Source organism: Pinus tabuliformis, chromosome 8, assembly GCF_031772625.1.
Source record: "Pinus tabuliformis cultivar Carrire ecotype Pingquan chromosome 8, CPIR1, whole genome shotgun sequence".
In the NCBI taxonomy this organism is placed as follows: domain Eukaryota; kingdom Viridiplantae; phylum Streptophyta; class Pinopsida; order Pinales; family Pinaceae; genus Pinus; species Pinus tabuliformis.
Window position 1 is genome coordinate 1,167,492,922 of NC_142294.1, and position 12,541 is coordinate 1,167,505,462.

Consider the following 12,541-nt stretch of genomic DNA (forward strand, 5'->3'; position numbering starts at 1 on the left):
TAATATTATCTATATAAAATTTTTAAAAATTCACTTTAATCAACACAAATAAGATATTAAAATTTGCTTATTCTTATCCAATAATCTAAACACACTCTCAATCACTCTTTTTCAAATATTGATTCATTAAGTAAATAAAATCAAAAGAACAAATCGTAAAAACATTAATTAAATAAAATCTAAAAAACAAATCATAAAAGTCTTAATTTAACATTTTTTGGTAAATTTTAACAAGTCTATATTTTATTCTCTTATGTAATTATCAATTAGGTAACTTTATCCTTTCATGCTAATTGAAGTTTGACTTAACATCTTGATAGATAATCCAGAAATATTATTTTTACATAATAAAAATGTAAAATTCAAATTTTTCCTCTTTATATTAAAATAAAGAATATTATATAAAAATACAAAACAAGTTATTATCACTTTCAAACCCTAAACCATTTTTCATCATTCTTTTCCAATTTTAATAATGAAAAACAAAACCACCCATCCTAAACTTTTTTTAACTTCTAGAGAAAACAAAACCACCCATGAAACTTCTTAAACTTTTACAACCTTAATGAAAAATAAAACCACCCATCCTCAACTTTTGTTAATTTTAATGGAAAACAAAACCACCTACCAACATTCTTAAACCTTTTACCACTTTAACGAAAAACAAAACCACCCACCAGGATTCTTAAACCTTCCACAACTTTAATGGAAAACAAAACCGCTAACCACCATTGTTTAACCGTTTACATCTTTAATGAGTAAACAAAACCACCCAGCCACCATAATTAGACCTTTCCCGAACCCCACGTAAAGAGAGAAGCGTATTGATTGTCATCTTGTCTATTTTAATGCGTTAATAGAAGCTGTAGAGGCGCTTTACGCGTCGGCCAAACCAAAAGCTAACACCTAACTATGAGTTAACGTAACCGCAGACCCCGGATAAGCAAACCACGTGTTTTTTAAACCATGGGTTCAACTGCCTGGAGTACGCGCGCGGCTAACTTATATATTCGGAATTTCGTCGGCCTCGAGGGTACCTTGCAGTCCAAATTATTGTGAGCAATTCAATCCCTACAAATATTCCGCGCAGTATTGTTGAGGTCCGGATTCGACTGCGGCGAAGGTTTTGAAGGGCAATCCCTCTCTGCGGTGGCCAAGGTATGTAATATTTTTCGGTCCTTTTCGTTTTTGCGTTTTTTCTATTTCAGAAAAAGCGGCGTTTTGATTTTCTATAGATCTATGATATCGATCTCTGTGTCAGGAGTTTATAATGTTTTCCATTTCTGCATCTTTGATCTGGTTCGATAATGGATGGGCGCCTGAATGATTTTATTTCTGGAGCATGAATTTTTGGACTTTTATGTGTAAATTGGGGTTTCCTTTGACATTCTTGGGTTAGAAAAGTGCGATGATGCGTCCTTTGATTTTCCTTCGATTTCTTTCGTTTTTCAGGATCTAGGGTAGGGTTTGCTTTGATCTTTTGGTAAATAGGGTTTTAATTTTTGTTGGTAGATAAACCAATAGTAACCCCAACTACACTTCACCATCTAATCAAACCCGCTTGTGTGCTTAAATGTCTCGATTATTCTAAGAAAATAGGGTCAAATCTCTTTGTAAATTATATTCCTGCTACTGTTCTGGTTCTGCCTGCGACTGTGCTAGTTAGGGGGTTGTAGATCAACCGCATTTTCTGATCTGCCGTCTGTGAAACCGTGAACTTTTGAAGCTTACGCGAATACTGGTCCTCATGAAATCCATTTTATTCATTTTGTTACTTAATTAATCCTGTTTATCTGTCAGATTGAAACACAATTCATTTATGTTGGCTGGGATATGGTTTAGCTGGCTATCAGAGCTCAACTAGCCCAGATTTGAGCCTCGATCCTTTTCTGAATGGGCTCTAAACGATCTCTACCTGAGGATCTTCTATGGGATGGTTTCTTTAAAAAAACTCGTGTTTTTTAGAGTCACATTAAAAGGATTAACATTAAAAGGGTCACTTTTGGATTCCGCCCCTCGTGATTAGTGTATTGATTGGTTGTTTTACTAATTTATAAATGATGTCTACCTGGGTGAGAATGTTAGATTAAGATATAGGGCTACTGTATCTGTGTTTGGTGTATTGATTGGTTGGTTCTCCATTGTAATGATGTTTGCCTGGTTGAAAATGTGAGATCAACATAAAGGGTCGCTGTTGGGTTCTCCTACCTGGAGTTTGGTATATTGATTCGTTACTTCTCAATGTTAAATAATGTCCCTGGTAGATATATTTTTTTGTCAATGAGGTATTTCTGGTAGGCTATTTGACATACTTCTTTAGTCAAGTATTTGTTTTGTCGGCGTCGTAATAAACGTTTACTTGATGGTGTGTTCTATTTACAGGTTTGTTCGTCTGGGTCGTATAAAAGAGAGCCTAAGTTGAGTTTTTGTGGTAAATTCAAGAATTCAAAGTGGAGCGTCTACAAGTTGTGGAGCCTTTTATGTCTGAAGGGGTTTGGCCATATCTTGGTTATGTTGGACTGTTGGGGAAGTATTGTCCAACAACAAGAGTACGGCATAAACAGTACAAGTTTATTCCTTATCTGACTCTTTCTCATATTGCTTCGTGCCAGAAGAATAATTTTTGGAATAAGTGTTTTGCATGTGGTAATTTTCATAGAATAAAGTTGATTTCTCCATCAAGTTAGTGTTCCCATTCATAGAAAGGCATCTTAAGATTTCAGTTATACCATCTAAAGCAGCACAATGGCTCTCCAAAATATTGGTGCAAGCAACCGTGATGATGCCTTCTACAGATATAAGATGCCAAAATTGCTTACTAAAATAGAAAGACGGGGCAATGGCATCAAGACCAATATTGTTAATATGGTAGATGTGGCAAAAGCTCTTGGAAGGCAACCTTCTTACACGACAAAGTTCTTTGGATGTGAATTGGGTGCCCAGTCAAAGTTTGACGAGAAGACTGGAACTTCTACTGTTAATGGCTCCCATGACAATGCAAAGATGGTTGCTTTGCTGGAAGTTTTTATAAAAAGATATGTCCAGTGCTATGGATGTGGAAATCCAGAGACAAAGATTCTAATATCAAAGACACAAATGATATCCCTACGATGTGCTGCATGTGGGTACATTTCTGATGTAGATATGCGGGATAAGTTGACTACATTTATTTTGAAAAATCCTCCAGAACAGAAGAAGGGAGGAAAAGATAAGAAGACACTGAGAAGGGCTGAAAAGGAACGCATTAAACAGGGGGAAGCTTTAGATGAAGAACAGAAGAAAAGCAAGAAAGATCCAAAGAAGAAGAAAAACAATGATGTGAATTCAAAGGTGTCAAAGAAGAAATCTTCTGATGAGGATGATCAATCTCCTCGAGGGAGCCAAGAAGGCCATGATGAGGAAGCTGATGATGATGATGATGATGGAGTGGAATGGCAGACTGACACCTCTGTTGAGGCTGCTCAGAAGAGGATTAAGGAGCAACTAACTCTTGCTACCAGTGAAATGGTGATGTTAACTATACCTGAAGAAGGTACAAAGCAACGTACTGATATGAAGACTGTAGGGAAGACTGTTTCAAAGAACATAATGGCTGAGCCTGAGAGCAAGCCTGCTGCTGAGAATGGTAAGAAAACCACAAAACTCATGCCAGACAGTGATGATAAGGAGGAAGAGACAGATGTTGGGGAGAAAGACTTGAAGCCAGCTAAAGGGCTAAGCATTCACGATCAGCTTCTTGCTCATTTTAATGATTTTCTTCAAAGGGGAAAGTCTCCTGATCAGTTGGTGGAGTACATGCAATCTCTCAATGGTTCTCCTCAGGAAGTGATGACTGCATTGTTTGAGGCCCTTTTTAAGGGTGTTGGCAAGGGATTTTCCAAGGAGGTTGCAAAGAGAAAGATCTACTTGTCCAAAGCTCTTCAGAATGAAGATTCCCAGTTGCTGCTGCTGAATGCAATTGATGCTTTTTGCAAGCATGCCAGTGCAGATGCAGTCAAGGAGGTTGCATTGGTTCTGAAAGTTTTATATGATGATGACATATTAGAAGAAGATGTTATTTTCCAGTGGTATGATAATCGTACTTTGGGTGCCGAAGGCAATAAATCTTCAATGTGGAAAAATGTTAAGCCATTTGTTGAGTGGCTCAGAAGTGCCGAGTCTGAATCCGAACAGGATTAGTTAGCGAACTAAATATCTTTGACCATTTTAAGTGCTGTCACCGACTAGGCTAGTCTGTTTTTTTGTTTTTCTCTTGAGATTCTAGAGGCAGGCTGAGACATTTCCACAGCATTATATCTTTTATATTATCGGGTTTGAATAAAAATATTCAGGGACCATGTTTAGTTTTGAATTATTGCACCTGTCTGATTCTGACATTTTGTTCAGACAAATATTATTTATCAACCTTTCTGTTTCCATTATTATTCAGATATGATGTGGTTATAAATTTTTGTTAGGTTTGATTATATATATTGTACTCCTTGAATGGTGCCGGGTTTGATGATGCCCAAACATGATTGGCTCGGTGATGCTTATGATTTGAGTATTATCTGGTCAGATATGATGTCTGTTTGAAACAATATAGTAATTGTTTTTAACTGTGTTAATCTGATTGTGGTATTATATTTGAATAGATTTTAAATGGTGCATTATCTGATCAGATATGATGCGGCTGAAACTACATAGTAATGTATTTTAACTGTGTTAATCTAATCGTGGAATTAGATTTGAATAGTTATTAAATATTGTGTACAAATTATTGCAGGACTGTTTTAATCTGATTGTGGAATTAGATTTGAATAGATGTTAAATATTATGTCCAATGATTATTGCAGGACGGTTTTAGTTTTTGAAAGTACTGATGGTTTTAGTTTCTGATAGTTGGCCTTTGCTTTTCTCGTTTCAGTGGAGAATCTTGTAATATGTAACTACCTAGGAAGTGTTCTGTAAGGGTTGCTGCTGCGTTAGAAGGCATGCCTTTTTACTTTTTTGGAAGTTGCATAAAAAAATATCATAAACTAATTTTCAGGTAAAGAAAGAGAAGATATATAAAACATAAAGAACATTGGGTGGAGATTCAAAATCACTAGCCTTGTTTAGGTGTCCAAAAATATGGATACTTAGTGAGCGCAAACCTTCGGTCATTGAAGTTTTTCCATGATGGTTACCAAAATATTTCACCTATACATCTGTTTCCAATTCTTGCAATTATATAATGCAAGCAATTTTTTACATCGAATTATAAGGTTGTGAGTGAGCAAAAGTGGGTGGAGATTCAAAATCACTAGCCTTGTTTAGGTGTCCAAAAATATGGATACTTAGTGAGCGCAAACCTTCGGTCATTGAAGTTTTTCCATGATGGTTACCAAAATATTTCACCTATACATCTGTTTCCAATTCTTGCAATTATATAATGCAAGCAATTTTTTACATCGAATTATAAGGTTGTGAGTGAGCAAAAGTGTGGGTTGAGCTTTGTATGGTTTAAATTTAGCCGATGGACGTTTTTTTAATCTTGTCGTTATATCCTTGTTTAATTTTTGGTATGGTTGGTCTTTATGATGTGTGGTTGGTTTAGTTGTGTCTTTTGTGATGTGGTTGGTTTAGTTGGGTCTTTTATGATGTGTGGTGGTTGGTTTAGTTGGGTCTTTTTGTTGAAATAGAAGATTTGTTTTTATTGAAAAGTTTGTTGGTTTTTTTGCTTTAGTGGGTTTTCTCCATGTAAATTTTGTGTATTGTGATCTCTATGGTTGTATAGTTTTATGATGTGGTTGGTTTAGTTGAGTCTTTTATGATGTGTGGTTGGTTTAGTTGGGTCTTTTGTTGAATAGAAGATTTTTTATATTGAAAAGTTTGTTGGTTTTTTTTGCTTTAGTGGGTTTTTTCAATGTAAATCTTGTGTATTGTGATCTCTATGGTTGTACAGTTTTTGTATCGTTGAATTTTATTGAGTATATTGGAAAAATTAAAAGAAGATCAACATCATTAAAAGTAATTATCATTTTTCAGAAATATTGTGCTTGTACATCTATTGCACTTAAAAAATCAACAATGCCAATGAATGATTGGAATCTATAACAAATGCATGTAACTAAATAGGAAATTAATCTTTTCAATTGAAGCTACAACCATCTTACCCTTCACATGCCAAGTCTGCATTTCCTATTCACATTACTAATTTTAAGTAAATTTCCAGATTGGTCAATGGTTGGTGATGGTGAATAATACAACTCACATTGCTAATTTTAATAAATTTCCAGATTGGTCAATAGTTGGTGATGGTGAATAATACAACAGCAATGTAGTTCTTTCCTATTCACATCACTAATTTTAAGTAAATTTCCAAATTGGTCAATGGTTGGTGATGGTGAATAATACAACAGCAATGTAGTTCTTTCCTATTCACATCACTAATTTTAAGTAAATTTCCAAATTGGTCAATGGTTGGTGACTGTGAATAATACAACTCACATTGCTAATTTTAGTAAATTTCCAGATTGGTCAATGGTTGGTGATGGTGAATAATACGACAGCAATGTAGTTCTTGACATTCGAATAATGATTATAAAAATGATTGAAATGACGGCCAACATTGCTTTTGATAGGGGATTCCAAAACTCACATTTCTTCACGATGATTGGCCCTTTCCATCCTTATAATTACAAGAAAAGTTTTCTTCACCAACTTCTTGCATTCATTGATTGGTTTTGTAAGCGAATGAAGGTGGATGTGTTTATTTAAGGCACATGGTTAAAGTTAGAGATGCGACTCGAGGATGACACTTGGCGATGATAGATTTAGTTTTCCATAGGTTGCTTTTTCTCTTTTTTGGGTGTGGAATCGTAACCTTTTTTGTGCTGTTTGCAACCATCCTAGACCATTATATAGCATAATTCAACATTATTATTATATGCCCTTTATTCTTATTTGTGTATTTTTTGTTTTGTTTTTAAGGCTCTCTTCAAGTTTTGCTTGATTCTAGCACTTTCTTGCTTCGTTTCCTTGGCCCAAGAACACTTACGTTGATTACATTATCTAACTCTCTAACTCATTATGGTTATACATCTCTTTACACATAAAACTTTTAATGTGAATTTTTATCTGATGTAGGACTTCAACTGGCCCTTAATATCTAGGTTCTAGTTTGGCACAATGATTCAAAATCCTAAATAGGCATTATTTCAATGATGCTCATTTTTATTTGCAAATTTGAAATAGATAATCATCTTATTGTTGATCACATACACGAAATTTGTCTTCAACCACATGATTGATTTTTTTAATTTGTCAATCTGTGTGCATGGTAGGTGGTGTTGAAATTTAATTTGGTTAAGTCTTAAAAAGATTCTTCCCAATGTAATCATTTCCCTTAGAAATGTTTGGTAAACATATATAGTTTTATATGTAGATTTAATATGAAAATTGGGTTGCTTTAGATAACTTATCCATGACAACATGCTCCTTTGATAGAGTCATGATGCTTGTTTATGATAATCTTGTTTAAATTTGAAGAGTTGAGAATGCAAATCTTATGTTTGAAATAAGAAGTCCATCATCATTCCATTGATGGGCTTCATATTTCTTTTCTATTTTTTCTTGCAACAATCTATTTTTCATTTGACTACATTGTTTTCTTTAATAAGGGAATTGACAACTCTTTTTTAAATATGTTTTACATATGTTAACAATTTCACATGCATTACATGCATTTTCCTTTTGAGTGCACCAATATCTTTGTTTTTCTATTAATATATTTTTAGATACATTTTAATATTATTTTATTTATATATTGAAATATTTTATTCATGATGTACATAGATTTTTTAAAATTATTATTAATATGTTTCAAATGTCATATATTGATTTTATATTAAGAATTGAATTAATTATACATCTATCTTATAAGGTGTTGAATCTTTTTACTTTCAAATCAAATTATCTTATTTCATATGGAATGGAAATATTTTATTTGTAACTTGGAGTGATGTTTTTATCATATATCCTTTGTATTTGATTGTAATATCAACAACCAATAAAGCAATCATAGTTAGAGTGAGACTACATTTTATAATACTCTCAAGTAAAATTAACCAAATATGTATATTTGTTTTTTATTTTGATTATATCTGACATTAGTATTTTTATTTTAAAAAGGATGTGTTAACTCCATGTTGAGCATGTACAAAATTGCACATCTCCTCATACTTGGTTTTAGAATGAGCCTCTCGGCTCAATCATAAAACCAAAATATTTCTTTATAGAGGTTCAAAAATCTATGAGAGGATAGACCTCTCTAGAATGTTGACATTTCCTTTTATCAAGAGACTAAGTCATTTGACAAGCCTTGTATTGAAGATTTAGAAGACCCTTCATGCACAACTAGTAGGTATGTTATTATTGTTAGAGTCAAACCCTATTTAGAGAAAATATTAGCTCATTCATTATGTTACCAACATATATGTTGGTAACTTAGCCATTGAAAGGCATTATAGATCCCCTTAACTTATTTGCCACTTCCATTAAATTGACGTTTTGCAAATGAGAAACATTCTTCATCCAATTAATAACAAGTAGAGAATTGTCCATGATTTGTAACCAATGAATAACCTTTGTATTAGCAATTTTTAAGAGATGAAGAAGTGCTAGGAATTTTTGTTAGTTATTTCATCCATGCCTAGCATTGGCTTTGAAGGAGAATAATTAATGATTAAAAACATATATGCCAAATAAACAAATATGTATATTTGTTTTTTATTTTGATTATATTTGACATTAGTATTTTTATTTTATAAAGGATGTGTTAACTCCAAGCTGAGCATGTACACTCGTACTTGGTTGTAGAATGAGCCTCTCGGCTCAATCATAAAACCAAAAAATTTCTTTATAGAGGTTCAAAAAACTATGAGACCATAGACCTCTCTAGAATGTTGACATTTGCTTTTATCAAGAGACTATGAAGTCATTTGACAAGCCTTGTATTGAAGATTTAGAAGACTCTTCATGCACAACTAGTAGGTATGTTATTATTGTTAGAGGCAAACCCTACTTAGGGAAAATATTAGATCATTCATTATGTCATTGAAAGGCATTATAATCTCCTTACTACATCCCATAATGGCATAAAACCCTATTTCACTGAAGATTTCGAGCCAACTTTCCAAAAAAACATCCAATCATAGGAAAGGAAATAGATAATGTGTTCCATTGATTAAAACTTGCTATATTTGTTTGTTTGATCTTCTTATCTAGTCAATTAAAGTGTCAGGGGCAATGCATTTTATCTAGAATGGCATCTCTCTAGAGGTTGGGTTTAGAAATGAAGTTCTATAGTAATTTAGCTACAAGAGATCTTTTAACCCCACCTTCCCCATACCTTGGGCAAATATATATATATATATATTTTTCTGACATTCCAAATGTAAACCTCTATGATCTCCACTATTCCACCAAGGGTAATTGAACCATAATTTTCAAATCTTCTCTAAAATTCCCTTCAGAATATGTGCCCGAGAGTGCCAATATACTGGGATTGCTTCTAGCACCACTTTAACTAGGACTAACCTTCCACCTCTATAAATCCATCCATTACACTAGAAACCTATCCTTTTTTCAAATTTACCAACAAGCTAGTGCCAATCTTCCTTCTAGTTATTATATTTGATGACAACCAAATTATTTTATACTCTCATTTAGACTAACATTAACAAAAGGTAATAAGGAATCCAACAAATTTGTAAGGTGGTTCTCTAAAGAATAAGCATAAGCTATAGACTTGTGTCTATTCATCTCCAAACTAATGCTCTTACAATAAAGATTTAAGATATCCAACAATTTACACGTTTCCCATTTAAATGCAAGACAAAAGAGAAAAATATCATTTATAAAAAGATGAGTTAGGAAGACCCATCTACCCACCTATACTCGACTCACCTGCGTGTCAGATTTTGCAACTACAAGCCATTTGATCAAGCCCTCAACTACCAAGAGGAATAACTATGGGGATACATGAAACCCTTGTTGGATACCCATTGAAGTATTAATTAGGATTTCCATATGCATTAAAGTGATACACCTCATAATCTACTTGATAGTTTTCAAATAAAATCTATGTATAATAGCATCAAATGTAGGAAAGTACATGATACCCAATTGAAGGCCTTTGACAATCAATTTTAATTATGAGGGAGAAGGTAGAGTGTGTCTTTATACTGTGTAGTCCCTCTTGAGCCACCACTATTGCTTCATGGATATTTCTTCAAAACAAATTTCTCTATAGAATAGCCCATAAGAGGATATGGTTGATCCCTACCCCAATTACTTTTGAAATGACCATGTAGACCATGTTGATCACATCACATAGATACAATCTTTTACATGGAAACCGAGAAAACCACAAGTCATTTTCTTCTTTATCTTCAATTCATTTCATAGATTCACAAGCTACAACTTGCTGGAGGAAACTGCCCAAAAAACATGCAAGCATCCACTTATGGTAGGCTACAACCTGATTGAGGTACCAACCTCGAAAAACATGCAAACAACTACTCATTGTAGGCTACAACATGATTGAGGCACCAACCTCGATGATGAATGAGCACCAACTTGCTCTAGGCTCCCAACCTGATTGAGGTTCCAACTTTAGTGATGAGCGGGATCTAACTTGCTTTTGGATCCAACCTAATTAAGGCTCTAACCTCAGTAATGAGCAAGCTCCAACTTTCTGTAAGCTCGAACCTTTTAACTCCTCTTCAAACTAAAGCTATTGCCATCATAAATAGATATTTGTTCATAAAGAAAAATAATCACATGTAATCACTATTTCCATCAACATAACTTGTTCACGCCGTCACCATCATCTCAACCTGCACATACTGTCACTACTATCACTGCCACTGCAAAAATCACTATCACATCTTGCAATACTATTACCATTGCGAACACAATCATATAGATCTCTTAAACTGTCATGCTATTGTCCATACTCTGTGTCAACACGTTCACCAATTTGGTTTCTCAAACTCCTTCTGGGAACTAGTTATAACCTTATTTTTAAAACCACTACAATTATCATAAAAAATATTTTAAATAGGATTTCAAGCATTTAGACGCATTCATCACTGAGTCCTGATCACCATGCTTCTTCCAGAACTCAATTTGGACTAATATTGACCTCAAAAACCCATAAAAACAAAATACAAAACTATATATTAAATTAATTGTTCTACAATTTCCCTTATTCGAGCACTCTTGTACAAATTGAGCATACCCGATGTCGGTGCTATGAAATTTCAAACGGATGATTAATAACGATGCAACATAATGGCTTATATATGTAAAAATAAAATTACAAACCAAACCTATTAAGTAGTGGAGGTCAAACCAGAGACCTTGTCAATATCAAATTGAACCTTTACTAGTCGCGCTACCTAATGCCACTTGTTATGGCATCCAATTGAATCACATATAGTGTGAATAGTATGGAGGTCAAACTAGAGACCTTGTCAATATCAAATTGAACCTTTACTGATCGTGCTACCTAATGCCACTTGTTATGGCATCCTTGTCAAACTAGAGACCTTGTTAATCCAGAGATAGAGATTTTATGGGAATTTTGACTAAGGTTGACCATAGGGTTGACTAGGGTTTGATCGCAGACCTGACTTGATATTTTCTATCTCCTTGATCTAGGTGGCTCCAAGATCAAAGGAGACTTGGAAAAACTAAACAATCAAAGTCCTTGGATTGAAATGAAACTAGGGTCAAATCGAATAGCTCTTCGCAATATTTCCAACGACGCAAATGACACCTCAATCCGACTTCGTATGCAAAAGTTATGGCTGGTCAAAATTTTGGTCAACTTGGCCCCACTAGCTAAATTTAACAGAACACCAACTAAATTTTGAAGACAACTAAATCTAGCGGAGCCACTAAATTTGACAGTTGCTAACTAGGCGACAATCTTGAACTTCACAGTGATGGTTTCTGGTGGTCGGAAAAGGGAGAAATTGTTGCCTACTTAATTTTCTTGGTTACCCCTAAAATTCTAGCGGAGTGGTTTGACGGATTTGTTTTTAATAAAAAAAAAGTATAATGGGTGGACCTGCCCAACCACCCAACGGGCCATCGAATTACATATATAAATGGGTAATGAGCCAACAACCCAAATTTTGTTTAAACACCATGTGGGGGGACAAGCGGGGATCGAACTCGCCCGACCGGTTTGGCTAGCCCGTTGTTGGGCGGCCCCATATTACCACATAAAAAACAACCACCAAACACTTTCAAATAAATGCGACCTTAAAAATGGTGCAACTCGTATGGAAATTGGAACTGCTTGGTACCGAAACTAGCATGCCAACCCATGGGCCAACGACCCAATTATTGAAATGACCGCCCAATTTTTTATTTAAACCTGGGTTTCTACCATTCGAGGGGAACGAAGGTGGTGCAGTGGAGAAACCAGTGGAACTATGACTATACAGAACCATGAAATAATTCCAGGAGGTGGAAACATGAAGTAAAGGAATATTAAAGGAATCTT

General features: G+C 34.4%; 1 protein-coding gene across 1 annotated transcript; it reads left to right on the forward strand.

The window, feature by feature from the left end:
- Positions 1 to 999: 999 nt before the first annotated feature.
- LOC149239506 (putative eukaryotic translation initiation factor 5-1) lies at positions 1,000 to 4,424 on the forward strand. Its single transcript, XM_089373441.1, has 2 exons — positions 1,000 to 1,158; positions 2,383 to 4,424. Exon 2 carries the CDS (start codon positions 2,746 to 2,748, stop codon positions 4,177 to 4,179), a length of 1,434 nt encoding a protein of 477 aa, XP_089229567.1. The 5' UTR covers positions 1,000 to 1,158; positions 2,383 to 2,745; the 3' UTR covers positions 4,180 to 4,424.
- Positions 4,425 to 12,541: the final 8,117 nt, after the last annotated feature.

Bases quoted from the DNA above. Each gene is read 5' to 3' on its own strand.
- LOC149239506 (XM_089373441.1), top strand. From the start codon at position 2,746: ATGGCTCTCCAAAATATTGGTGCAAGCAACCGTGATGATGCCTTCTAC.